The following is a 27,967-nucleotide window of genomic DNA, read 5'->3' on the forward strand; positions in this document are numbered from 1 at the left end:
ACGATCATAAAAGATAAAGGCTTCTGTGCATTGATGAGGAGATGGGAGTTTGTCTCAAATTACACCATATATATATATACAATTCTATGATTCTTCGAATTTAAGGCAATTCAGGGTTCTTCAAAGCGAGTTTGGTTCTGCTATCCTGGAAAACGCCATTTATTAACAGGAAACGGTGAGCATCATCTGTGATATACCACTTTGCTCAATTATCCCTTGATGCAATTAACATTCTTGCCAGACTTTGTAAATTATGTGGCCTTCATGTCCTCTGCATGATCCATATATCCTGAACTAAAGAAAAAGAGCAAAGCAGGCACACCTTTCAATGGGGAGGAAATAACATGACATAATTGAGTTGTTGTGTGTGGCTCAAATCGCTGATGAAATTATTCTTAAGACGCTTGTGTTGGAGGGTAATCTTGAACAATGTTCAGTTTAAAGGCTGGATTGTTTGGAAAAGAATTCTAGGAGTTCAAATGATTTCAAAATTACATATGGTCAAAGATTGGGAAATTGTTTATGGCATTGGGGAGAGGTGTGTGTGTGTGTACACAAACACACACACACACACTGTATTACACAGTTCTCTCATGATGCCACAGCATGGATGAATCATTTGTAACCAGTTGTCGTTTCTGGCTCAGCCATTACTGGCAGAAACCTGCTGAGTGATGATGTAGCTTTCCGAGCTACCTAACTTGATGAAATCATGGACTTTGGGGGATGAAAGGTAGAGAGATGGAAAAAGATGGAAACAGGCTCCAAATAACTTTTCAAAAACAAAATTGCCCCTGTTTTGATTAAGTAAAAACATATAATTACTACACCATTTGACCCACTCTAGGTCCATGTAATTGCAAGAAGGAAATCCCATTAGTTGTTTTCCTAAAGCAGACAGATTGGGAGACTGGAGGTGGCCTGGGGAAACAACTGAGCTAACAAAACTTAGTTCTCCCAATGCCTTCATCTCCTTCCTGAGTGTTGAATCGCCTCACCAGTTTTTGAAGGATTGCTGACGACCTTGTAGGTTGCACTAGTGGGGACTCCCCAGCCCCCACAAAGACTCCTAGCCCTGGGATGGTGGGTCAGTCTCCATTCTGATAGCAGTGGGGAAACAATGAACAGAGAGGGACAGGCTTTATGTTAGGGAGGCAGAACCTCAGTTAAGCGTTTTTATTGATTTACTTGATTTAGATCCTGACTCAGCCATGAAACTCACCGTGGGTCAGGTCACTTATCACTGAGACTAACCTAGCTCACAGGGTTCTTGGGATAAATTGGGAGCATTCTCTGAGCTTCTCGGAAAATGCACAGAATTAACAAAACACAGTATATGCAAAAAAAAATAAGGCATGTTTATGTTACATACAGAATTTCTTAAACAGTTACACCTCAGACTCTCCTCTCCTCTGAAAATATCAATCCGCCTCATTTGTAGATGAAGAAGGAAAACAAAATGCCAATCCAACAATTTCAAACAATTTCAGTGGAACAAGAAAAAGAAAATATAAAGAGTGATGTTAAGACTCTGGAGTAGTAAACTGTCTCCATGAACAATTATTTGTTATTTTCTTAAGGTCCATAACACAGATGGTATCTTCCAAATGTTACATTAATGCTGAAGCATGTGCATTAGAATCGTTTGAGGAAAAAGCCTAACAGCACAGTCTTATGTTTACCTACCTACAAGTTAGTCCTAGGTAAGTGTGCATATTATTGTAGCCTAAATGGATTCATAACGCTACCAGCTAATGAGCATGCTAAGCAATTGGCCTTGACTTTCTTGTTGGCTGCCATTTTGTGCAAATGAATGCTAACAATGGAATGGTTTACAGTGGGTACAGGGAACCAGTGGCCCTCCAGATGTTGTCGGATTTCATCTCTCAGCAGCCTCAGTCAGTGTGGCCAGTGGTCAAGGATTGGGGAGGGGGAATCATAATCCAACATTATCTACAGAGCCACAAGTTCCCCATCCCCAGTTAGTAGTCCGGGCTCATCATCTTGAAGAGTAGCATTCACACTGGACAAACTTGATTTTCTGCGATGGTCAGCTGGGCGAAAGAATGGCAGCTGCTTTGCTCATCTTCACTCCTCCGGCTGAAGACAGTAAGAGGCGGTGCCACTGTGGACATCTCTCCGCCATTTTTGCTGTGTGTCAACACTGCCCTTTCTGAAATTGGGTTCACGTTGGAGTCGGCAATATCTTGACCACTGCATCGAAACAGTTGGATGAGACACTTCCGGAACTAGGAATGAAATCACAAATAATTATTGTTGTGCTGAAATTATGTGAGGTGTCCTGGAAAGGCATTGCAGGGGGTTGGGCTAGATGGACCTTTGGGTCCCTTCTAGTTCTACAGTTCTTTGTTTCTATGCTGCTTGTTCAAAGAGAAGGGTACACATGCCTAAAATGAACCACTAAAACAGGCATCAGCAAACTTTTTCAGACCTTGTGGGGGGCAGGACTATATAACCCAGAGATGCATTTTAAATAAAAGCACACATTCTACTCATGTAAAAACACCAGACAGGCCCCACAAATAACCCAAAGATGCATTTTAAATAAAAGGACGCATTCTACTCATGTAAAAACACACTGATTCCCGGACCATCCGTGGGCCAGATTTAGAAGGCAATTAGGCCAGATCCGGCCCCCGGGGCTTAGTTTGCCTACCCATGCACTAAAACAATGTAACAGGCCAAGCCCCATCATCTGCTAAATCAGAGTATTCTCCCAGAAGGGGAATGGCGGCCAATGTCGTGGACAGTCTTCATCCCACACTTTCTAAAACCCTGCAACTGATTTTAATAGAGTTACTCTGAAGTAAATATATTCTGGAATGCAAGCCAGAATCGATAGCGCATATAACAAGCTGAATAAAAGATGTTATAAATCATGGGAGTGAAGCAATAATTTAACACGTAAGTGGACAGAAACAATTTGTTAAAACAGGAATGGAAAAAACAAACCAGAAATGTTCCCCATGGACACGAAAACAATTTGGTTTAAATACCCAAAGAGGAGGTGTGCAGTACCTGACTGTTCATAAAGGCATAGATAACTGGATTATACACCGTGGCCGTTTTCGAAAAGAAAGCTGGAATGGCAGAGAGGCGAGGGTCCAGTTTGATGGAAGGATAGGTGGTGACCAAGATTGAAAAGGCTGCGTAAGGAGACCAGCAAATTAAAAATGCAAGGATCATAATGACAACCATTTTGGTCACCTGTCTTTCAGGTTTCCTTGTAGAGCCCAGTCTGCCTTGAGTATCTGAAACCTTGAAAAGAGAGAGTGGGGAGAGATCTCATCAAAAGCATGAGCAAAGTAAGGGCTTTCTACCTAGATGACATCTGCAAGCAGGGATACCAGTAGGATTTTTTATTTGTTTTCAGGGAGGACGTATCTAAGTTTAGAGCATGTGTTTGAAGCCCAAGAGTATTCTGCCTGTGCTCTCCTTGCTGCTGGAGAGTGTGGTAAACTCTGTCTTTTGAGCCTAGGCAGGCACCCAGCCAATTCTTTTGTTATTCACCCCATACATGTGGGTCATAGAGATTCATATATTTAATTCCCCTGCAGTTTTCAGGACTCTGAACATGTGTGACTCTCCTAATACGTCTACACTTGCAACTGTGTAGATGCTGTTGTTAAGATGAACCAAGCTGAAAGGAAGTACACTGTTTACAAAAGGGAGTGGCATGACATGAGATATTGCAGTACCACCACTCTTGGCATGATGGAAATGCCATCACCAGATCTGCACTACTCATAAACATCCTCCTGAACAGCACAAAGTGGGTCAGCCGCACAGGTGAGGTCGTTCAGATTTCTGCTGCTCAGCTGAGCATCTAGACATATTCAACCTGCTCCTGGCCTAGGAATCTGCACTAATCAAATCGCAGCCTAAGATGTGCACAATGTACATGACTAATTAAGATCCCAAAGTTTGGAAATTTGATCCATACAAAATCTAATCCTTTGACACAAAAGCCCATCGGTGCCAAAGCACTCCTTCAGAGGGATTCGTATCTCTTGCAAATGTTCTCACCCACCTTTCTAAGTTTCCGCATCAGTTTTCCATAGGATATCAAAATCACCAATAAGGGCAGGATAAAACAGGTGGTGAAGAATGTAATGATGAAAGTACGGTTGTTGTAGTCTCCAGAATACCTATAAAAACCACACAAGGTTTTTAGGTTCTGCCGGATTAGGGCTGATCAAACAAATGCCGCACCCCCGAGTTGCCTTACCAGTTGGGTTCACACGTCGTTCCAATCTTGCTGGTAGTGTAGCTGCTCCAGCCCATTGTAGGAGGGATGGTCCAGATGAAGGAGAAAACCCACACAAAGGCTACTCCCAGAGCTGCATGCTTCCCCCTGAGGCGCATGTTTCCCATGGGACGGCAAATCACAACGTAGCGCTCAAACGCAAGCAAAGCAAGGGACCAGAGGGCGACTATTCCTGCAACGAGAATGAGCTAAATTAGGGGAAAGAAGAAGTTGGTGTAACATATTGCAAGGATGGGGAACCTGTGGCTCTCCAGAAGCTGATGCACTTCAGGCCCCAGCATCCTTGACCACTGGCCATGCTGGTGAGATTTGGGAGTCCAACATTTAGAAAGCTACAGATTTCCCACTGGGTGGAGTGCTGGACTTTGACCAGGGAGATCTGAGTTCAAATCCCCAATCAAATGGACATGTGAAGCTGCCTTGTACCAAGTCAGACCAGAAAGTAGTTCTCTAGGGGTTTTCTCTATGCTTTCTAGAGAGACAAGGGACCATCTGCAGGGTGGTCCCTTAGGACAAATGAGGCACTGCTCCCACCACCTCAGTCTGCCATCAGCTACTCCCCACCTGCCTGCTTTCTTCAGTCCAGGGAGCGGCCAAATATTGTTTAGAATGACTTCTTCTGGGGCTATAAAAACAAAGGCAATGCATCTGATCTGAATTGGAGGCAGAGCGCTCAGAGAAATGGGGTGCTTAGAATTCTGCATTCATGGAACTTTCCAGGATTAGAAGCAATTTGGCACAGTTCAGCCCGTTTAGAATGCCATTAATTCTAAAGGGGGGAGTTGTCTGTGTTTTATGATGCTGCTGAAATAAAGGGGACATGAAGGAACTTAAGTTCATTTGCATGATGATGATGACATATGTGAGGGGAGAGGTTGTTGGATGTTACAGGGAAAGCAGAAGTGGGCTGGGCTGCTTGCAGTGGTCTATAACATCCAATGGGACACCTACACTGGGCACATGTACAAAAAGAGTCATTGCAGTGATGTGGTTAGAGGGTCGGGCTAGGACCTGGGAGACCAGGGTTCAGCTCCCCACTTGGCCACGAAGCTCACTGTGTAACCTCAGGCCAGTCCCTGCCTCCCAGATGAACCTACCTCACAGGGATGTTGTGGGGATTAAATGAGGAGGAGAGGAGATCCATGGACGCCACCTCACGCTCCTTGGGGTGAAAGTGGGATATAAATGCAATCAGCCAATAACTGTTAGAAACAGAAACTCTGTGTGTTGTGCACTGATTAACCTTATGTTGCGAGAAGCACTGCCAACCACATGTCGCTCATGCACCCAGTTAGCAGAGCTTCCTTTCAGCATGTACAAGCTGCTCAGCATTTACAAGGAATCGTTTTAGGAATGGTAGCAGAGGGGGTAGGTTATGGTTTGGGAGGTACAGTAATTGTTGTTGTTTAGTTGTTTAGTCATGTCCAACTCTTCGTGACCCCATGGACCAGAGCACACCAGGCACTCCTGTCTTCCACTACCTCCTGCAGTTTGGTCAAACTCATGCTGGTAGCTTCGAGAACACTTTCCAACCATCTCGTCCTCTGTCGCCCCCTTCTCCTTGTGCCCTCCATCTTTCCCAACATCAGGGGTTTTTTCCAGGGAGTCTTCTCTTCTCATGAAGTGGCCAAAGTATTGGAGCCTCAGCTTCAGGATCAATCCTTCCAGTGAGCACTCAGGGCTGATTTCCTTCAGAATGGATAGGTTTGATCTTCTTGCAGTCCATGGGACTCTCAAGAGTCTCCTCCAGCACCATAATTCAAAAGCATCAATTCTTCGGCGATCAGCCTTCTTTATGGTCCAGCTCTCACTTCCATACATCACTACTGGGAAAACCATTGCTTTAACTATATGGACCTTGGTACAGTAATATGCCACTGAAATGCTCCAGTGACAGTAGAGGAAGGCAGATGTTCCCGCTGAGCAAAACAGAGAAGTGATTGAAGAATAACTTTACCCCAGTCCAGTATCTTCTCCCTATAAGTCACACATCCTGCAGGAATTATAGCCTATGGCATTGGCTAGCCCAGCCTGTTGCAAGCCAAACTTCTCTTAACCCCTTCTACCGGCTCTTAAAATGTGCATTATAGAATATAGATGCCATATTCACATTGGCTGTACCTCCTTGCTTTCTGTTAGGACCACTGCACTGTGGAAGAGTTCACTCTTTGCCAGCAGTCAGTGTTGCTATTGCTAGAAGATTTTTTTTGGGGGGGGAGACCTCCCATTGCCATTCCCCTGAGGGTGCTTCAAAAAGGATGTGATGATTGTCCTAGGAAAGCATTATTGCTCTTGACCTGCAGACGGAAATAGCTCGTCAGACGACCCTTTGCAAAGGCAATTTGCAGCACAGGTCCATGTGGAACAACCATCACCGAGACACAGTGTGCTGTTGTAAAGTGGGTAGTATATTAGATTTGGACTAGGGAATCCTGGGTTCAAGGCCCCCATACAACTCTGAAGTTCCCTCGGTGGCCTTAAGTTGCTAGTCCTCAACTTCATGGCATTACCGTGAGAAGAAACTGGAAATATATGTATCTATGTAAAATGGGATAGTCCCAAATTTAATCCCAATGGGAACATAGGCAGTACTGGACCGGTGGTCTGACTCACTAAACAGGTAGCTTGCTATGTTTGTAATCCAGCATAATTGCCCTGAAGTAGCCATGTGGACGGGACAAAGATAGAACCAATTAACTGCTAGATTTCACCTAGGAATGCTATTTGACAAGCTAGGTGCAAGTGTGTTCAGAGAATATGAAGATTGTGAGGATTCATTGGCTAGCAGAAGGAGCCCTCTTTGGGTGACCTGAGATGCAGAGTAATTGACCAATTAACCAGATGAAGCACCACACTTAATCAACGAAGAGCACTTTAATTGGTTAATAGCCCTGAGTTACAATACCGTTATTTTTCAGGGAGACACGCTTCAACATTATCACTTCAAATTATAAAAGGTCCCCCAGAAAGCATGTCTCATACCTCCCCCCTCACCCTGGAGTTTGGGTTCTGTAGCACACAGGATTTCTTCTAATGTGTGCAAAGAGATAAATCCCTACTACCAATCTCAAAGGCGCTTTTGCTAAATCTCATAAACGGATAGCTGCTAGCAAACCTTGCTGTGTTATCTTCAGAATGAAAAGCTCAGTAACAGCAAGCGCAAAAGAACTCAGCAATCGTCCCAAGGTACAGCATGTCTGTGAGCCGGTCCCTTTTGCCTGCAGGCTGTAACAGTGCAGACCTATGTATACTTCCTTGGGGAAATAAGACTCAATGGGATTGACTTTGGAATAAGCATGCATAGGATTGCACTGTTATTTAAGAGCATCTGCAAGTGTAACTTACATCGAGGGCTGGGAAGATCAGTAACCTTTTCACTTACCAAAGAAGGTGACCGCAAATCCTTCCAGCACACATGCCCAGTGGCCCATGAAAAAATAACCCTTCAGATTAGTCAAAAAGCTGATTGTGCCCCCAATCAAGGAGACCAGGAAATCGGCCACGGAGAGGTTCACGATGACATAGTTTAGAGGTTGCCTCAACTGCTTGAATTTCAGAGTCACTAGGATGACGGTAAAATTCTCGAAGAGGGACAGGGAAGTCACCAAGAACATCAGAGCAGAGAGAAGGTGGAAGTTCCAGGGTTCGATGAAGTCCAGGGGTTGCAAGAACGGATCCAAAGGTGAGGAACTTGCTGGGGGATCTAGCAGCAAGGATGCATTTTCAGGTTCTCCCATCAGACCATCCATTTTTGTCTTTCAACATAGAAGAACAAAGCGTGCCAGGGAATATCAGCACAACTAATCAATCACAGTCATCTTCCTAAAACGAAATTTCTTCTTTATAGTAGAAGGTTTGGTTTCTTTAAAAACAAAGGAACAACACTCTTACAGTCTTGCAAACCAAAGTTCTGAATGGAAAGGAGTTTGGTGCTTGTGGTGGGATCATGCCCAAGCAAAGTAGTCTCTGGCAAGCCATCTGGTCTCCTCCTTTTTTTCTCTTTGCAGCTGCCACCGTCTCCCTGCCAGCAAGATTAAAGGAGCAAAGGGCTTCCTTCTTGTGATTCTTCAGTGAGGCAGCCAACAGCAGTGCAGGGATGGCCCTGGCTGCAGCTGCTCTAGCAGGGGAGAGATGAGGAGGCTCAGGCAGGCATGCCTTGCCTGCTCTCGAGAATTAGAGAGAAGGAGCCTTCTCTTCATTAGCCAGGAAGGGGGGAAAACGCCTTCCTCGTGTTCTCTCACAGCTGTAATTGGAACAGAGTGGAGGTTTCTTTCTGCCAGATCTGCTGGAAAAGAGGATGACCAGACAGCATCACAAAGGCAATTGGATTGATACCTGGGCAGGTAGATAATGAGGCACAACGAACCTCTTTGGCACCATTAATGCAGCGACACTGAATGCCTACAACTAAATTGTGGCAATTACTGGCAAAATTTGATTTTTAAAGTATATCATTGCAAAGAGGTGGCGGTGACATTACTTTTTGTAATGTCTGTTGCCTTTTCTTCCAGTAGTGCATTCAAACAATTTGTTTTAATAAAATGATTTCTGATTTCTAGAGGGAACAAATATGCTCCTCGCACCTTTCCATGATCATAACACCCCCACCCCTTTTTTATAGACTCATAGCATCAAAGCATTGTAGGGTTGGAAGGGAACTGAGGGTCATCTGGTCCACCCCCTGCATTGCTTGAATCTCAGTAGGGTGAGATTCAGTAGGGTGATATCAGGCGCCCTGCCTGATATCAAAAGCCATACAACTGCTGCATTGTATGTAGTGTCTGCAAGCTTCTCTGGTTAGCAAATCGGCTCCAAAAGGCTGGTGATCCCTATAGTCAGAACTGATGGGAACTGAAAACTCAGAGCACTGTCCTACACAGAGGTGTAACCAGACTCCTTTTAGAGATGAGTAACTGCTGCATTTGAAATAATTGGATTGCAAGTAATGTAGATGGTAAAGTTACCTGCTTGTAGTGGAGCTTGACTAGAAAGAGCATAGTCCAGAAGAGGCAGAGAGACAGCACTGAGGACCACCCACCATCTAAATGATTTTGCACCAGAGGCCTTTTGTATATCAATCCATCTTCAGCTGGGGCCTTCTCTGTCTAGACTTTAAACTAGTCTCCCTGCAGCCATATGCCAGGGCCACTCTTGGCCACTTTTAATTAGTCAATGGATAGATCAATTTTATTCAAGTGCAGTTGTCCTAGCACTTTAATACAACCTCACTGAACACAGTTTCTGAAAGCTAGGTACAATATTGCTCTTGGGACAGATAGCAGAAGAATCTACCTCTGAAACAACATGCCTCTTTCCCCAGCCATTTCAAACAATATGGTCACAATTTATATATCCCAGCAAATTCCAGAATAGTTCAGATCCTGTATGTTCATTTTGGCCCAAACAGTTTATATCTTGTTGCCTGGTTGCGATCCTGGTGTAGTTTTCATGCCATAAAGAGAACACTTTTCAGTGTTTGGTCTGCAGGTTCTTTGAAAGGTTAACCTTTTCTGCAATCAACCGTGTTTCTCTGCAAATATTTTGTAAATTTAGGGCAGTTCCAACACACACATTTAAAGCACATGGTATCCCCCAAACAACCCTGAGAACTGTAACATGTTAAGGTCTTAATCTCAGAGCCATGGGTACATTGGGGAAAATATTTCTGCATTGCAGGGGGTTGGACTAGATGACCCTCATGGTCCCTTCCAGTTCTACAATTCCATGATTCTATGTTCAGAATTATAGCTCTGTGAGGGGAAAATTACACTTCCGGGGTTCTGTTGGGGAAGTCATGTGCTTTAAATGTGCATTAGATGTGCCTTTAAATGTATGGTGTGGGGATCTGTCTGTAGTCAACAAATCCATTGAGCCTGAGCTTATGGCTAAAGGGCAGCAGACTTAAGTATGAATATCATCATTTTACCTAACACAGCTGCAGAACAAAAAGCAACTGGAGAGAACTGTGCTAAATGATATCCAGTGTCAGAATTGTATGTGGCAGTTTGAAAACATGAACTGAATTTACTAGTCCCTGGAGAGAGGTGCTAGAGGAAACAGGATATTAAATCAGCAAGATATGAGTTGATGTTATTCTTGGAGCTAAAATTGAATAGATGAGAGTCTATTGGTCTCACAAGGTGATGGCCTCTAATGAGATGGGGTGCAAATTCATTCACAGAAGTGGTTATGAAGTGTGGCCACATATCCTGAAAAACCTCATGTGACAATCAGTGTTACATTATGAATGCCTTCACTGTGCAGAGAACCTAAGACTCTAGGACTTGGGTGGAGGTGAAACCTGAGGAAAGCATTTGCTCACATTGTCAGTGAGTTTCCTCATTGTTTTTTTGTTGTTGTTGTTGTTCAAACAATGCAGGAGGGTTGGGTGAGTAGACCTTTGACAGCAACGCCACTGCAGCTCTGCTACCCTTCATTTTATGATTTCTTCAGCCAACAGGTGATAGTCAGTTTTGTGGTTCAGCTCAGCCTGTCCCCACGCCAACAGACAAATGAGCTCCCATGCTATAGCTGTAGGAGTGTAGCAATATCAAAGCAAGAGAACATTGACAACTGCAAGCCTTGCCAAAACTGAACCAGCATGGTTCTGCAAAGGTAAGTCCTATCAGAGTTATCTGAGAAGTAGAGGTGATCCAGCTTGACACAGTTTTCTTGGACTTTCAAAAAGCTTCCAACAAAGTATCTCACCCAAAGACTCTTAACACTCATAGAATAGGCATCTAGTTGGCCATACGAGAATATATGCCTACATCCTAGGCACTCCCTACTGACTTGCTTTAGGTTGCCTTTTAAACTTCTGACAATGGTCCTGATATAGCTTTGCTCTAATTCATTGTGAGAAATTAAAATAGCAGCCTCAGTGGTGACTTTGGGGGGCACAGTTTAAATGTTCCACAATGCCCTGGTGTGATGTTATGTCATGGCATTGTGGGAAGTTAAAATGGTGGCTCCTGGAGTCAGCCACCTGCCACTGCCAGGAAAGCCCAAGGGGACCTACCTGGGCCTCTTCTGAGTGAAGAAAAAGGATGTGTGAATCAGTTTCTGCCAACTGGTTGCTAAATGTGTTAACTGATCCCACTAAAAAGCACTGAAGGGAAGAAGTGATTCAGTCCGTGGTGACAGATCTGCAGCAGCCCATTCACAGTCCTGATGTGATAAAGATGAATGTGTGAAACTATTATTATTATTATTATTATTATTATTATTATTATTATTATTATTATTATTATATTTACCACCTGCCCTTTACCATAAGGTCCCAGGGTGTGCCACAAAATTTAAATACAACATTAAAAATAGTTTAAAACTTGAGAGACTCTTTTTTATATTGGATTACCTCTAAATTGTCAACAAAAGTGCTTTCGCAGTTTCATAAGCTGCCATTATGAGATGGGAAAGGATGATAGGAGTGTGAGAAGTGGTGTTTCATTACATAGGGGAAAGAAAAGAAAAATGAAAGAGCAGTAAAGTTAGAAATCAGGTCAGGAAATTAGATCAAGAAGAGGAAAACAGCTAATCTTTGTTACAGTTTCTCTCATGTGGAAATCCGGCTTTCACCAATTTTCTGCCTAATCTGGAGAGAGAAATTTACATAAGGACTATGTCTGTCTGTCTGTCTGTCTGTCTGTCTGTCTGTCTGTCTGTCTGTCTGTTATATTAAGAGAGAAGGAGGGAAGCGTTCAGTTTTCCAGCTTTTTCACATTTGAAACCTAGTTTCAGATCTGTTTGCCAGGATTCTGACTAGCCAGTGTTTGATATTTCTTTGGGAGGAGTTAAGCTGGGAGATGGCATTTTGATATCTGCAGATCGGTCTTGGGTGTTTTGAATGGGACCAAACTCATTCCTGGAAAGGGGATGGAGCAGGGCTGTGCGTGTGTGTCTTTGTGTACAAAGATTCAGACTTGCTCTTTGAGACAGAGAGTGAGATATGCAAGTTACCTAAAGCACCCTGGGTATAAACTAACTCTCTCTGGGAGGGATCTAGTTTGAAGCAGTGGGGGTGCTGGTGTGTTGGGAGCACAAATAGGCTGCATTCCAGTTGTGCAAGTTCTTGGGCAAATGTGAAGCTTTCAAATGATACAGCAATACTATTGGCATATGCCAAGGTCTCATGATAACCTACTTTGTTCAACTTAATTATGAATCTGAACTGCTTGGTTCTGGCCTTTTTGGCTGACAACTGACCTCAGGTCCCAGCAAAACCCTAAAAAGTGGGCAAAGGTGATTGGTTTCCCACACACACAGGCACACATAGGCCTAATAACCAATCTCCTTTTGCTGTCACATTCTCATACAATTGTCTTTTTGCCATCTTTTCTCTGTTCCCTAGGTGCAGCTTCTGAATAGGATCCACTTATTATCAGATAGAAGAAGAAGAAGATCTGCCTTCAGGAGGAAGAAACACATCCCTGATGCAGCCTGAAAAGGCTACACTACATGCAAGAGGCAGAGGCTACAAGAGAGAAGAAGCCAGCAAAATGTCATTGAATTTGCAGACAAGGCGTCTAATATATTGATGGAAAAATTGGGAGGGAATATGTTCTAAAGGCTAGACAAGCCATGAATTTAAGGTGTCTGTTTTACAGTTACTTTTTGCTGAGAAGCGCACTGTACATTTTATAGCTATATAAAAGGCAGGAATTCAAGAACAGAACTTTTTTTTAGCATGGCTAGGAATATCTATAGATGTCTGCCTGTCCTGCAGCCATTAAAGGTACAGCCTATGTCAGGGAAAAATAGAACAGCTGTATATTGATTTAATAGCAGTCAGAACTTCAGCCAGAGTTGAACATGGCATGAATGAGCCTTGGCTTGTGTCTGTCCCTTGTCTACTCCTACTCCAATGCGACCACATGAGAAGATCATTTCAGTTATTCCTTATATCCTATTTCTCCCACCAGAGGGAAGCCCAAAGGGGTAAACAGCAAACAACTTGCTTAACACAAAATATCATTTTGGAGGAAGTAGATAGAACTTGAATAGGCCTCTCACTGGCACAGCCTAGAAGATGTTCCTCTGCTGGCTGGTGAATATTCATTGCAGCTGAGGGGGAGCACCAGAAGTGATGGAAATAAGCAGTCCTCCCCTGGCTTCCAGCTTGTTACTTCATTTGAACACAACAAACTGGTGTCAATTTTAGCCATGGTTTCTTTCAAATAAGCCGAACGTTAAACTAAGACAAATTGCAGTTAGTTTTACATATGGATTCTCCAAACAAGCCAACTTCAAACTACGCCTTGGCTTATTCAGATAAACCATGGGTAGGCAAACTAAGGCCAGGGGGCCAGATCAGGCCCAATCGCCTTCTAAATCCAGCACACGGACGGTCCGGGAATCAGCTTGTTTTTACATGAGTAGAATGTGTGCTTTTATTTAAAAAGCATCTCTGGGTTATTTGTGGGGCATAGGAATTCATTCATATATTTTTTCCAAAATATGGTCCGGCCCCCCACAAGGTCTGAGGGATAGTGGACCGGCCCCCTGCTGAAAAAGTTTGCTGACCCCTGAGATAAGCCATAGTTAGTACTAACTACCATGCCTGTACCGTAAGTACAAACTGCATTTAGTTATACAGTATGCAGAAGAAAACACTTCCAATCATCATACATCCACACTGGAGAGGGAAGAGACCAGGCTTGTGCCCAGAACATTGAGCTATGGTTTAGTTAGTGCATGGGTCATGATCTGTTTTCAGGTTGTTCATATGTCTTCTTACTACAGTGGTACCTTGGGTTAAGTACTTAATTCATTTCGGAGGTCCGTTCTTAACCTGAAACTGTTCTTAACCTGAAGCACCACTTTAGCTAATGGGGGCCTCCTGCTGCCGCCGTGCTGCCAGAGCACAATTTCTGTTCTCATCCTGAAGTAAAGTTCTTAACCCGAGGTACTATTTCTGGGTTAGCGGAGTCTGTAACCTGAAGCGTATGTAACCCGAGGTACTACTGTGATGGCTCACTCTATGATTTTCGCTGCATTTCTTTATCACTTTCTTAACCACAAAGACCCATTGTTTATTTGTTTATTTAAAAATGGATTTTTTTTTGCCCTAGGTCAACAGAGCATTTTCATCCACTATTAATTTGATACACCTAAATTTCCTGATATGCACTTGAATCCCTCCCACAAAATACTGATAGTATGGAGCCACCAGAATAGAAAATCAATGTGGAGTGAGGGGGAAAGCCCAACTGTAGAAATGACATAGCATTCAGCCCCCACCCCACCCCAAAAACCAACTACTGTGACTTTAATTCTAACAGCAACAACAAATTAGTTAGCAATCACCCCTGCTCTGCAAAGCAATTTGGTTGCACACTGATATTTCCAGCAAGCAAAGCAATACAACTGCATTTTGTGATGTAGCAACTAGGCTGTCTTATGCCACTAGGTGTAATTGAATTACTTCTGGAAGATGACAAATTTACAGTGTATCAAATACTTTTGGCTCTGTGTCATAAAGCTAACCTTGTCCCCATTTGTTAATTGCCTCCTCATTTTCTGATGGGCATTCTGATAAATGCAGACCTCTGGCTCTCAGAAGTTGTTTTCATGTATTTGGGAGCCTTCACTGATGGCTTTGATGGCTCATTTGGTCTGCCAGGCTTGTGTATTCCTCAGTTTGTCTGCCGGAGAAATAACTTGTTTATTTTGTCCTTCAAAAAGTTCTTTTTTTCCTTATCTAAACCCACACACACAGTTAATACCACTTTATCAGACACAAGACTTTGTAAACCAAGAACAGCTTTAACTTTTAATATGTTTCTTTTTTAAAAAAAAATGCAAACCTAGTTATTTATGCTCAATTCATTTCATTTATAATCAACTTTGCAATGTATGTTTTTTCTGTGCAGAGTTTGTGGAGTTCAAGCCATGCTAAACCAAGTGTTGTTAGGTGGTTTTGTATCTGTGCAAAGTTGCCTGATGCACACCTGGGGAGAGCCTTGGGCATGTTAACAGCTGGACAATGTGCTGCCATGGGAACCAAATAGGTAGCCAACTGCTTCTCAAAATAAAATCAGGCTGGGCAACAGTGGGCTGCATGCAGTCCTGGAGGCCTTCACGGCATGGCCTGTGCTGTTGTCCATGTTGCCATCTGCTGCTGAACTTGCACAACCTTCTTTGCTTGAGTGCCCCAACTCCCTGCCCAAGCATGGAGAAAGGAACACTTTGCAAGCCCTTTCCTGCCCTGTGTAAGATTGCAGCTTAATCCCATTAAAGAAAGGATTACTAAAGGCTGCACCCCTGCTTGCTTTGCTTGCCAGTTATGCCTAAGCCCAATAGATCCTTAGACCTTGCCAAACCTACGGTACCTCCTCTTCCCTTAGACCTCCTTCTACTCCTTCCTCCAGCTCCTACAATGCCATTTCAGCCTCAGCAGTGGAGAGTGATGAGGGCAGACAACAGCAGAGTAAGACACCTGGTGGGCAGCTGGCCTGTCCTGACATTTCCTCCATGGGTCACCTCTAGGCCACTCACCCGCCTGCCTGCCTGCCTCCATCTCTGTCTCCCTCCACCACTTCCTTCTCCTCATCCTCCAACGATGCTGCGATGGCCCAGCAGCTTTTAGAAGTCTATTGTCATGTTGTAACTCATAGCTCTATCTGTTGGCAGCCAAGCAAACTGCAGTGTGATGACAACCTTGCCCTTTTATTATATGTAAAGATAATCATACATTCTTTAAAAAAATACAATCTTTTCTTGATTGCGGTATGATGTCCATCTATAACAAGTCTTTTAAAAAGTCATGTGCTTAGTAATATCTCCAAATCCTAATTATAGGATTATAGTTGCCAAGTTAATCATGTGAAAAGGATGCTTTCCACTTCCCTGATCTGATCAGATTATCATTTTTGAAGAAGACCCAGCAAGGTCAGCCTGGCCCTTTTGCTGACATCCTTTTGGCACCAGGTAAAAACTCACCCTTTCTCTCCATGCCTTTGATAGACTGAGCTCAGTTTGTTTTATTATTAGTGCGCTGCGAAAGCTCCCTAACATTGTTTTTTATACGTTGTATGAATATGAATGTTTTATGTGATTCCCCCATGGTATAATGTATTATGTATATGTTTTTAAATGTTAGTCATCTCACCATCATCATATCCACACTGCAGTAACTCCTATTGATCTGTGCTTTTCCACAAATGCCCCTGGCCATAATCTTGGACCTAAGAATCTAGGGCTAGATTCAACTAAACACTTGCACCAGCAGCAACCAGGGCAATGAGTACTGCTAGTGCAATGAGGCTTTCCCCCATCCCTCCCCATATCCCCCCCTGGGGCCCCCTAAAATGGTCCTGGGGGTTGAGGAAACCCCCAGCACACAGGAGATGGGATATTGTTTTATCTGGCAAGCTGAAATGCCTTGCTCTGATAGAACAATCATAAAAGCACAATGTTGAACACTTCCCCTAGGTATATAATAAAGCATCCGCTTCCTACTGTTTGGCAGTGTAATGCAGATGAAGTCTTTACAGCATCAGAAGCTTTTCCTGCTTTCTCCACAGATGTGTAGCAATCATTTCTCGCTTGAAGGTTCATCAGGCAAGAACATGCATTGCTCAATGTTATTACAGACTCTGCTCTGTCTCCTAATAGGACAGATATTGAGGGCACTATGGTCATTTAAATGATCTATACTCTGGCTGTATTTGTACTTCTGTTATGAAACAGGGTCACCTTTTACAGATGTGTGTTTCTGATTGCCATGTGATTATTCTATGGGACATTGCAAAATTTGGAGACTTGTGACTTTCGAAGGAAAGTTGCGTTTCAGTTTGTGTATTGTTTTGGAAACTGCGAATTGCCTTTAAATGCAAATTGAATCAAATTTCTTTCCCGTCCGTAGTTTTTAGCATCCCTTCTGAAAGCAATCTGACTCACCTTGCTCAGGTCACTTTAGGAGCAAAGGTGCTACATGCTATAGCAGGATTGAGTGGACATTGGTCTTTCCACTGCACTGAATGCTGCTCTTGAGAAGTGAGTTGCTATATGAACTATAGTGGAAACGTTATTGTACCATGGAGCCCTCTTGTGGAGCATTTAAGTTCTGTCTTGAGCAAATCCTGCAGTTAATGTTCACCTAAGCCAGGGAGGGTGCTGGCTGCATCTCTCCAAAGGTTGCTGAGCTACATTATTTTTGACCATATTAGATGGAGCTAATTGGAGTTGCAGGCCAACAACATCTGAAGGGCCACAGATTCCCCACCATGATATAGATTATCCGCTCCTTTCATAAACCAACTTTTCAACTACGTACATGTGTTTTTTCAAGTTTGGGAGGACCAGAGTTAAAAAGTAGGGAAAAACCAAACTAAACTGAAAAGCACTTCTCATTTGGCTATATTGTCCTCTCAAAGCAAGTTCAAAATTGTCACCCAAGTCATACAGTTTGCAGTTGCTGTCCACAGAAATATTGAACAAACGTCAGTGCTCCAGGTCAGCTGAAAAATCACTAGGTCCAGAGTGCATCCTGCATAATGTGTGGAGCCAGTTGTGTGTCAAGATGGACCAGCTGTGGTCATGACAACCATTGCATTACCTGTATTAATAAGGCAGCCTTGGCAAGGCTATTGAGACCCCCCAGATCAGGGTTTCTCAAACTTGGGTCTCCAGCTGTTTTTGGACCACAACTCCCATCATCCCTAGCTAGCCGGACCAGTGGTCAGGGATGATGGGAATTGTAGTCGGAAAGCAGCTGGACACCCAAGTTTGGGGAACCCTGCCCTAGATCCTCCAGCTCCCATTAGCATCAATGATCAGAGATTGTGTACATTGTAATCCACAACATCTGGAGAAACTTTGGCCTGCCACCTTCTTTTCAGGAGGAGGCTCATTAATTAGATTTTCACCTTGCCTGCACATTCAGGAAGTCAGACAAAGCACCTCTCTGCAGCTCAGTGAGTGAGAATCAATAGATCCTATAAGCCAGCTCTCTATTTATTGGCAATTTGTTCCCGAAACCCCCACTATAGTTTATCAGTAAGAAAGGAACCTATTTAGAGCACTAATGACTTGCAGCAAAGCACATCCGTCTAATTAGAATGAGGACAAACTATGTCTTCATTTGGTTTACAAAAAGAACACTGACATATATCTTAAATTGTGGGTGGTCGGGGGGAGTGAGCATGGCATGTAGCCTTCTCTCATTAGAAGAGGGAGAGCGATTTGGAACGCAAACAGATTTGTCCCAATTTGACCTATGGGAGTTTTTGATCGACCAAGCTTAGCAAGCCATACTCTTTTGCCACCACCCCCACAATTTCCAGTCCCAGGCAAGCAGCAAGGAGGCAAGAGGAAAGTTATGTTTCTGAGGGGAATAAGCCACCATATGTCGCTGATGGGATGTGAGATCAGGGCAATGGACCACAAATTGTGCAGCCTTGCCTTAACCAGAAAAAAAACCAATAATAGGGTCATGCATCACAGCTGCCTGGGGCCTTCAAAGAAGCCAAGTCTGTCACCTTCGGCATGTGAGCATTTTGTTGCGCTTGGGAAGGAAGAACGGCTGTAGGCGGTGGCAAGTAGAAGCACCCTATGCTAGACAGAGAAGCTCTCATAGCCATCTGACCCTGTAGAAGCATTCAGGGCAGGCACAAGCTTAGAGAGATTCAAGGTGGTCTGATGGAGAAGGGCAAAGAGCAAACTTCCAGCCATTCAGGAACTAGAATGGCCCTGTGATTAGGCGACTGGACTAAGGACAGCACACATATTATATCTGCTAGAAGGTCTCCCACACAAGCTTAAATATTTTAGGTCCTAAACATTTGGGAATATCAGCTAAAATAGAGAAAAGCACCCTAGATATACATCTATAGGGTCCATAGCTGGAATTCCCAAAATGTGGTCCGTAGACCACCAGTGGTTTGCAAGCTTCATTCAGGGAGTGTGCCTTCTTTTCTGTCTTTTATCTGATACAAGTTAATGGGGGGCTAGAATCAAGAAGTTGGCAAGAGCCAATGACAGCAGGGAGAGCTTATTCTAGCTTTGTCCCTGCACTCTCTGCTGAATTCTACAAGGGCCACACTGAGGAGGAGGAAACTGACAGGCAGTGCCAACCCCAGGAGTGGTTGTAAGCGACAAGGCAAAGGAATGGCTGAGGGCAGGTTGAGACTGGTGGGGCAGTGCCCGCCCACCCTCATGGAGCAGCCTCCACTGAAAGGAACCTCTTTGGCAGGGCCGACCCACCCATGAGGCAAGGTGAAGTAACTGCCTCAGGTGGCAGGACCCCCAGGGGCAGCAAATCCCAGTGTCGATCTCTATTTCCCCCTCTTGTTCCTTCACTCGTCCTTTCTTCCTGGGCAGGGAGGGGGCATCATTCTGTGCTTTGTCTCAGGCACTAAATGTCAGGTCAGTCCTACTCTTTGGATCCCTAACATTAGTAGAAATATACTGAGCAATTCTGCAGAATAACATTAGGAGCAAGCACCTTTCGTTAGACTGGGAGTCTGTGTTATGTGACTAGCATAGCTGTCAACTTTTCCCTTTTCTTGCAAGGAATCCTATTTGGAATAAGGGAATTTCCCTTTAAAAAAGGGAAACGTTGACAGCTATGGTGACTAGCCAACAAGCACAGCAGAAACTTTGGCATTAAGGGGAAACGTTCTTGGTGTTCAGTTTTCAAGTTGCCACTGCAGTGCATGAAGATATCCAGCAGGTGGCATTACTTGCACTCTAATATTGATTCCTATTGATTCTTTGCTGGTCAAAGGAGAGAGACCACAGCACTGCTGGTTTTCAACTGTTGGGAGGGGGAAACATATAAGGTTGCAAACATCAGCAGCCTGGAGCGTTTTCAGTAAAAAAGTAACAGTGCAATTCTATACATGTCTACTTATAAGTCTCACTGAGCACAAGGCAAGTAAATGTTGGATTGTAACCTAAATATCTATGATTGTGGACTTAATATTTCCATCATATTTATTTGATCTTTGCATCCTGTTTACTTTATATAAAATAAATAATGATAACATCTTAAATATAAAACACTATTTTTCAGCCCACCAGCTACTTCTAGTGATATGTACAGGGAAAGATCTGGCAAATGTATTTCCAGGAGTCCATAAGCACAGAACTAAAAAAATTAAATATGTCTGAATGACCACAATGCACAGCTTAGAATCAATGTCTGAATTGTACAAAATCAGACAATGAAATGACTGTTGGTACTAAATTCAATATACACAGATGAATCTGATTAAGTTTACAATAATACAGATTATAGACTTCAGGATAGCAGAGCTGTATAGGAAAACAGAAACAAACAAAATGACAGAGCTGTAGACATCTTCAGAAGTGCTGAAGACACCCAGTCACTTTCCAAATATCATATTCACAAGCCTAGAATCAAAAAGGAAGGACTTCAACATAGTATGTATATACAATATATATTCAATGTGATCTTCAGGTGGAAGAACGTCTGCCTACAGTCATACAATTATAATATAAAAATAATTGCATAAGCTAGGTAGTCCTAATCACTTAGAAAGTTTTTATATAGTTCTGATTGATTAGTACCACCCATATTTTCTATGAGAAACACCTGGAAAGAAGAATTTTTGTAACGGTAACTCTCCAATTACCGTACTGGTTAATATTTACTCACTCACTTACTTACTTACTTACTTACTTACTTACTTATTTACAGTATAATGCCAAAATTGGCTTCTTGGTGGTTTCCAAAATATAAAAACTAGTTACACAAACAATCCCATTAAAACAACACAGCAGTTAAAACAGGAGGCTCAATTCAAGAGATCAAGGGAACACATGTAACAGGGGAACCTTCAAAAGCCAAGGGAATGCCCATACAGATGAGCCCTCTCGTATTTCAGCAGGGAGTGCAATTATTCCGTAATGACTGCATCTGTATAATTTCAAAGCATGTACAGTTTTAGCTAATTAAATGTAATTTTCTAATAGTGTCCTGAATTTGTAGGCACTTGAGCACCTCTGCCTATAAGATAATATAAACTGTATAGTCTTTTAAGCTAGGCTGATATAATAATTGATACATCAATAATAATTGATAAAAATAAATGGTGCCTTCCAAAGTGTGGTGCAACATTGTAACCATAGAATATCTCTATTACAGACAACTCAGAAACTCTCCCCCTTTACAAGTGAAATTTTGGATAGCATTACTATACTGAAGATTGTTGCAACTGGATCTGCTTTTTAACCAGGGATTTCAACCTTCACTTCCCTCTGTCACTTGTCCTCACCAAGCACATGAAGAAAGCAAACCGTACTCTTCTATTGAAATGGACAGTGCTATCTAATAAACATCACTAACCCCAGAAATTAAGGTCTCTTCTGCACCTAGGTGTACAAAATGGAATGAGAATTAGGAAAGTAAGCTTCAGGTCCCTGCAGCTTGATCTTGTCTATTGACTGAATTCCATTGATTGGGGATGGCCTAGGATTGCAACTTTGGCCATGTGATCCACAAGCCATTTAAGCCAAGATTCTCAGTTGCGTAAATGTTTTAACAGATTTCTGGGTTGTCACAAAGAAAATCTTCCGACTTTGCGGTGATGCTGCACTTCTTTCATGAATCTCTCCCTAATGAAAGACGTGCCAAAGGCAAACATATAATGCAGCCCTGTAAAGGCATTTTGCCCAGGCTGGAAAGAGAAGAGCCATATATTTCTTCGCAGAATACTTGGTGATATCCACCAAGTCAAGCAAGTCCATAAACAGGACAAATACCCAATTAATGAGTAACAAGTGCTGTTGATGACAGATATAAATTATCTATTGCATTCCGAAAGGTGATAACAGCATGGAAAATCACAGGTGCCCAAGAGGGAAAAATTAACATATTGGATCATGAGTTTTATTTTCATACTGGTTTTTTTTTATTTATTTACATAAACTATTTGTAATACCTGCCACTCCAGTTCCTATGAGAAGCAGGCCTGGTGCACCAAGAAATAGGTGGGTTTCTTAAAAATAAAATAGAAAAAACAGAAGTAGCCTTGTTGGCCCATAGTTCCGTCATTGTGTTAAGTTAGAATGATTGTCCACATCCATCTTAAGACAGTGACAAATGCAGTCTTCACCCATGCATGGCTCCAGCATCAGCCAACTCTCTGCCTCCCTTGTTTGTTTACCATCTAGCCTGGTGAGGCCTTCTGAAGAACCCGAAAGCTTTCCACACTGCATACTATTTTGTAGCATTTTTATATTGCCCTAATGCAGATTCTGGGGTTTCCGTTTGGCAGAGAGTTGAAAACTTTTTGGATGTTTCTGGGTGATATTATTTCCTTGCAGTTCCTCGGTACGTGGTCACAGGTCAGTGGCACCAACTTGAAGAAAATATTGGGGTGGCAGGGCAGTCAAGGATGGTGACATGGAAGGGAGGTGGACAGGAAGGAAGAAGGGACAGCAGAAAAGAAACTTGACGGTAAGTGTGATTTTTTCCCCTGGATTTTTGTTTTTGTTTTGATTGTAAATCGCCTTTGGACTTTTTTGTGGAAAGTGATGTGTGAATTGAAGAATAAACCTAAACCTTTAGAGACTGCCTTTCCTTCTAGCAGTAGCTGAGGAGTACATAGGGTGACTGCAGCCTTAACAAGGAGATGTATCGGTGCCCGCCCAACTCCCCCCCAAATCACATTACCACAGAGAAGGACAGCTGTGGTGTGTTGCCGCATGCATGTATGTCATACTCTCCATTTGTTTGACAGGTGATTTGGGCGGGGGCTGGGCAACCCATAGGTACGCCTCCGTGTAGTAAATGGTAGCTTCTGTTTACTATACTATATTATACCACCCCACTCTCCAGAGCAATGCGAGGTTCCAGGCACCCATATCCAGGGTCCATGTTTCCTTTTGGAAAATGAGACACAGCGGAGATGGTGGTTCCTTTGTGATATATGGCATATTTACACATATATACAACCCGAGCATGCAATGGAGGGATGCCTAGCATCCATACGTCAAGAGGTTCTGGCTTGTCCCATAGCCACACAGCAGCCTTGGACTTAAGCAGACCCCAAACCATTGCTTACTAATTCCATTGCTTAACTCCCAACTCCCTATACTAAGCTACTGCCCATATGACTTCAAACTCTCTCTTATTCTAAACCCCTGACTTTTATCTGCAGAACGAGGGAGGGGCCCATTCAATTGCCTTTTCATGCTTAGTTCTTTGATTCTGTGTGTTATCTTCATGGCTCATCCACAAGCCATCACCTCAAAAGGTGAAGCAGCCTGATTCAATTAGCTTCTAACACATGTTGATTCCAGGGGGTTAAAGAGGTGTCTCATGCACAGCCAAATAATGCACAGGGGTCTTGATTAGATTCTAACACATGGGAGTCTAACACAGTTTTAGTACACAAGACCTAATTAAATCCCAGCACCTATTGGTCCCAGGAATTTAGGGGATGCCTAGCAGGTGGCGCTGTGGGTTAAAGCCTCAGCGCCTAGGACTTGCCGATCAAAAGGTCGGCGGTTTGAATCCCTGCGGCGGGGTGCGCTCCCGCTGCTCGGTCCCAGCGCCTGCCAACCTAGCAGTTCGAAAGCACCTCCGGGTGCAAGTAGATAAATAGGGACCGCTTACTGGCGGGAAGGTAAACGGCGTTTCCGTGTGCTGCGCTGGCTCGCCAGAGCAGCGATGTCACGCTGGCCACGTGACCCGGAAGTGTCTCCGGACAGCGCTGGCCCCTGGCCTCTTGAGTGAGATGGGCGCACAACCCCAGAGTCTGTCAAGACTGGCCCGTACGGGCAGGGGTACCTTTACCTTTACCTTAGCACCCACAAACTCATGGCAACATTGTAATGGTTTTGACATCTAAGGAAAACCAATCCCCTTCTCTCAATATATCCTCCAAAAGGCACCTTCACTGGGATTATGCAATGGCTAATCGTATATAAATGTCATTGATTAATTGGTTAATCCGCTAAAAGATGAACTATTGAAGAGCTTAAACTAGTTGACAGACCTACTAAAACTATGGTTGCTGCTGGTTGTTCTTATATTTCTTTTACCTGATGTGACATAGAGGGCATTTTTAGCATTAAAAGAAGCACATAAATAGTTAAAAGATGCATACAGTTTATCTAAACCTAATCCACAAACCAGCCGAAACTGAAGTCACTGGGATTTAAATGTTATACTAGTTGTGCTGTGTTCACTAGGAATGTTACTCCTGGACAGAAGTACTTCCCCCAAGGCAATGCAACGCCAACTGGAATCTGGTCCCTTGAATCTCACACTTGGGCGACACTTAGATCCGAGGGATGGGAAATTGTAGGTTTTGTAGGCGTGCCTTGCAGAGCCAGATCCTCCGGCAGCTTCCTACTGGCTGGACAGCGGAGGCTGCGAGGGAGGAGGAGGCGCGGGAGGGGAGATACATCTTTTTCCTGTCGTATCTCTGCCAACCGCTCCATTGAAAATGTAATATTCTCTCTGTCGCCACCACCGTCTCAAGCTCCCGGGACCTCCTCGAAGCAGCCCAGCAGCAAGTGGGGGAATGAGATCACCCCACGCTATCTTTTCTGCCAGAGAAAAGACCCAGAAAAGTCCCCGGACGGGATTTGATCCCAAAGGGCTAAAGGAGGCGTGGGATCCTTTCACTTCGGCCGGTCCCTCCTAAGGGAATAGAAAAGTGGATCTCGACAGAGACTCCATTAAAGCCAAGCGTAAGAAACTGTTAGGAACCTCAACCCGTAGTAAACGTACTTTTGAATGAACTTTGAGAAAGGCACATTTCCTTCTCAAGATTTCTCCCAAGCCCTCAATATGTGTTATCACCATCAACATTTTATTTGTTTGTTTTATTTCGTAAAATACAGTAAACCAACAACCTTCGAAGCGGTTTACAGAACGGCAAAACAATAAAATCAATACAAATTTACAGCCGTACTTTAAACCATGCAAACGTCATAGGAATTATGTTTCTTCTTCATCATCAATAATTATAATAAATGTTGTTTAGCAACATATGTCGTTATTTAACAACAGCAACAACCATAAAATGTTGCTATTATTATTAGTCTGAGAACTCGGACATTGCACAAAGCAAGCCACCGTGGTCAATGCAAAGCTGATCTCCGAAAGGCAAAAATTTGGGGTTGCAGATGCCTACTTTGGTCAGGTGAGTGGTGGGATGGAAGTTACTCTTCCGGAGCAAATCCCAGTAATGGCTTTTCAGAGTTGGCCTATTCACCTAACCATTTTCGTCCAATTCCCTATCCGAGTGATGTGACGGTGTGGAGGAGTCCCCCTGAAATCGATAGGTTTCCAGCTCCCGACCCGAAGTTCCCTTCGGACCGCATTATAGAAGAGGCTAGGAGCTGCTGTCGAGGACCCTCGACGGAGCTGCGCTTCGACTGGGCAGCGAGCATCCCAGAATATTAGAACCGGGAGAGAAGTCCGAGGCGGCTGGACAAGCAATGCGCTGAGATTTTTCCTGCCCCTCCAGATGTGGTTGTGTTGGGCGAGAGGTGAAGACTAGGAAACGGGCGATCTGGAGAACAGCAGACTTAGGCAGCGGATCAAAAGGCAACTTTCGAGATCGGATCCGCACAGAAGGCCTGCGTCTCCATTCATGCTGTTAATTCCCAGCGGGCACACAGACTCTCTTCTACGTCTGAGTGAGGGGAGGTGTACGTGTTTCCTTGCTTTTAGAGACAAAACCCACCCTTTTTGAACTGCAGATGTAACGGTTAATTGCGCTTGGGGAGAATGAGGGGTTTTTTTTGGTTGTTTTAAATCCAAATAAAATATTTTAATTAATGTTTCTGGGGCTACAGCTGTAAGAAAAGGATACTGGGACAGAATCCGAGATTTGTTTCCAAGTACTGTAAATGATTTTCAGGAGACACCACTATCCTGGATACGCAACTTGGAAGTAAACTCCACTATGGGCACGAGTGCAAATTACATGGCACACACGCCATCGTGCAGCTAAGCCCTTTCCTGTTAAGATGCGTGTCTTGTATTTGCTGCGGGGAAAACGTGCAAACACGCATCCGAAGAGCTGCAGTTCACGTAGCATTTTACACAGGTTAATTGGGTGTACAGTGATACCTCGGGTTAAGTACTTAATTTCTTCCGGAGGTCCGTCCTTAACCTGAAACTGTTCTTACCCTGAAGCACCACTTTAGCTAATGGGGCCTATTTCTGGGTTAGCGAAGTGTGTAACCTGAAGCGTATGTAACCTGAAGCGTATGTAACCCAAGGTACCACTGTATAGAATGAAGAACTAGCGTAGTGCCAACAAATCAGGATTTACTTCGTGGTCGTCTGAAAACAGGTTTTGACGCATAATCACACGGGTTCAGCTTTTTCCTTTCTTTCTGAAAAGGACCTTTTCACCATAAGAATCACTCTGGATTCCCCTTAAGAGTCATTTGCCAGGCTTCAAAATAATAGGGTTGAGGTACTATTTTGACAGATAAAAACACGAATTTAATAAGCAAGCTTCTTCAGAAACATTTCCCAACATTATTATACCACCTCGATTAAAAAGGAAAATTATCACTAAGAAGCAGTAGACAGCATTCTAATCCTGACTACATTCCCTTTAAATGAGTCGCAACTTATTTATGTCAGACTTACTTTCCGGAATGGATGTTATCATTAAAAAGAAGAAGAAGAAAAGTAGCAATACATATTGGAGCTGAAATTCTGAAAGCCCGGTAGAGCGCGTTTAGAATTGACGCATGGAGCCGTTTCTTCCTCGTTTTAAATAAGAAAAATCCCTATTTAATTTTTTGAAAACTCAACATAAATTTTGTGTCAACCTTGCCAGCGTTTCAGGTACTTCGTAGGATTGGCGGCTGACTACTATCATGAATGATGTTCGGAAGGTTTTCTTGATCTTCGCCTTTCAAATGTTAAAGAATCAGGAATAGCCGAGGAAGGCACGATTCCTAGGCGGGTGCAGAAGGAGGTCATTTATGCCCGTCAAATCAAAGGGTCGGGCGAGCTGAGTGTTGGTCAGGGGCCAGTTTCCAAACCACCTTGCCAACCTCTCGGTCGCCTTAAAAAAGCAACTGTAAAGTCGGAAAGAGAGAAGGGGGAGTGGGGGAGACAGGTCGGTGACAAGAGTCCACGATGTGATCAATAAGGACAAAAGGTCTTCTTTTAAAAGCCTTTTGCTAGATAAGATTGATACATATCAGAAGCGAGTTCAGGCAATAAAAGGAGGCGAGAGTCACGCACAGATAATCATCTACGCCGCGGATCTTAATAGAGCTAAAAGACTCGCGGGCCACACGCCTAAAGAGACTTCCTTGCGGCTTATTCCACGCTTATTTATTGAGCTCCCGGGTGAGAAAAACAGATAGGGAAGACAATTCTTGAGGGATAGGAAAAGATCAGCAAACGGCAAATTCAATCTCTCTTTCTCTCTTCAGCTCCTCTTCCGTTTAGACTCGATTGGTTTACTGTAAAAAGCCCTGCTGGTTTGTGTTTTTTACGCAATGTTAGACAATCAAGGGATAGTTCCATTGTGAAAGTGACTTTGCCTTGTCGGTTAAAAAAAAAGTTCTTGCTGATCTGCACGATTACGAGAACATGAAATATGTACCTTTATATATATATATATATATATATAAATATATATATATATATATATCCTGCCGATTCCTTATAAAGGAAAAGAGGAAGGGGGGACCCTTAAGCCTAACTAAACTCCCATTCAACGG

General features: G+C 43.4%; 1 protein-coding gene and 1 long non-coding RNA gene across 3 annotated transcripts; one reads left to right on the forward strand and one right to left on the reverse strand.

Moving 5' to 3' along the window:
- Window positions 1–1,337: 1,337 nt before the first annotated feature.
- Window positions 1,338–8,444, reverse strand: LOC310845678 (vertebrate ancient opsin-like). 2 transcript variants are annotated; one of them, XM_083741106.1, is made up of 5 exons: window positions 7,671–8,444; window positions 4,250–4,460; window positions 4,052–4,169; window positions 3,229–3,279; window positions 1,338–2,249 (listed from the first exon to the last, which is right to left on the reverse strand). In XM_083741106.1, exons 1-5 carry the CDS (start codon window positions 8,035–8,037, stop codon window positions 2,019–2,021), a joined length of 978 nt encoding a protein of 325 aa, XP_083597232.1. In that variant the 5' UTR covers window positions 8,038–8,444; the 3' UTR covers window positions 1,338–2,018. The 2 variants fall into 2 exon arrangements, with proteins under 2 accessions (XP_083597232.1, XP_083597231.1); XM_083741105.1 differs by having other exon boundaries at window positions 3,040–3,279.
- LOC310845695 lies at window positions 3,237–22,139 on the forward strand. Its single transcript, XR_014564911.1, has 7 exons — window positions 3,237–3,326; window positions 7,846–7,970; window positions 10,742–10,903; window positions 12,639–12,811; window positions 13,217–13,334; window positions 17,154–17,284; window positions 21,399–22,139. It is a non-coding gene; the product is annotated as an uncharacterized lncRNA (long non-coding RNA).
- Window positions 22,140–27,967: the final 5,828 nt, after the last annotated feature.

The sequence above is a fragment of the Podarcis gaigeae genome, assembly GCF_964106915.1.
Source record: "Podarcis gaigeae genome assembly, chromosome: 5".
Classification (NCBI taxonomy): Eukaryota; Metazoa; Chordata; class Lepidosauria; order Squamata; family Lacertidae; genus Podarcis; species Podarcis gaigeae.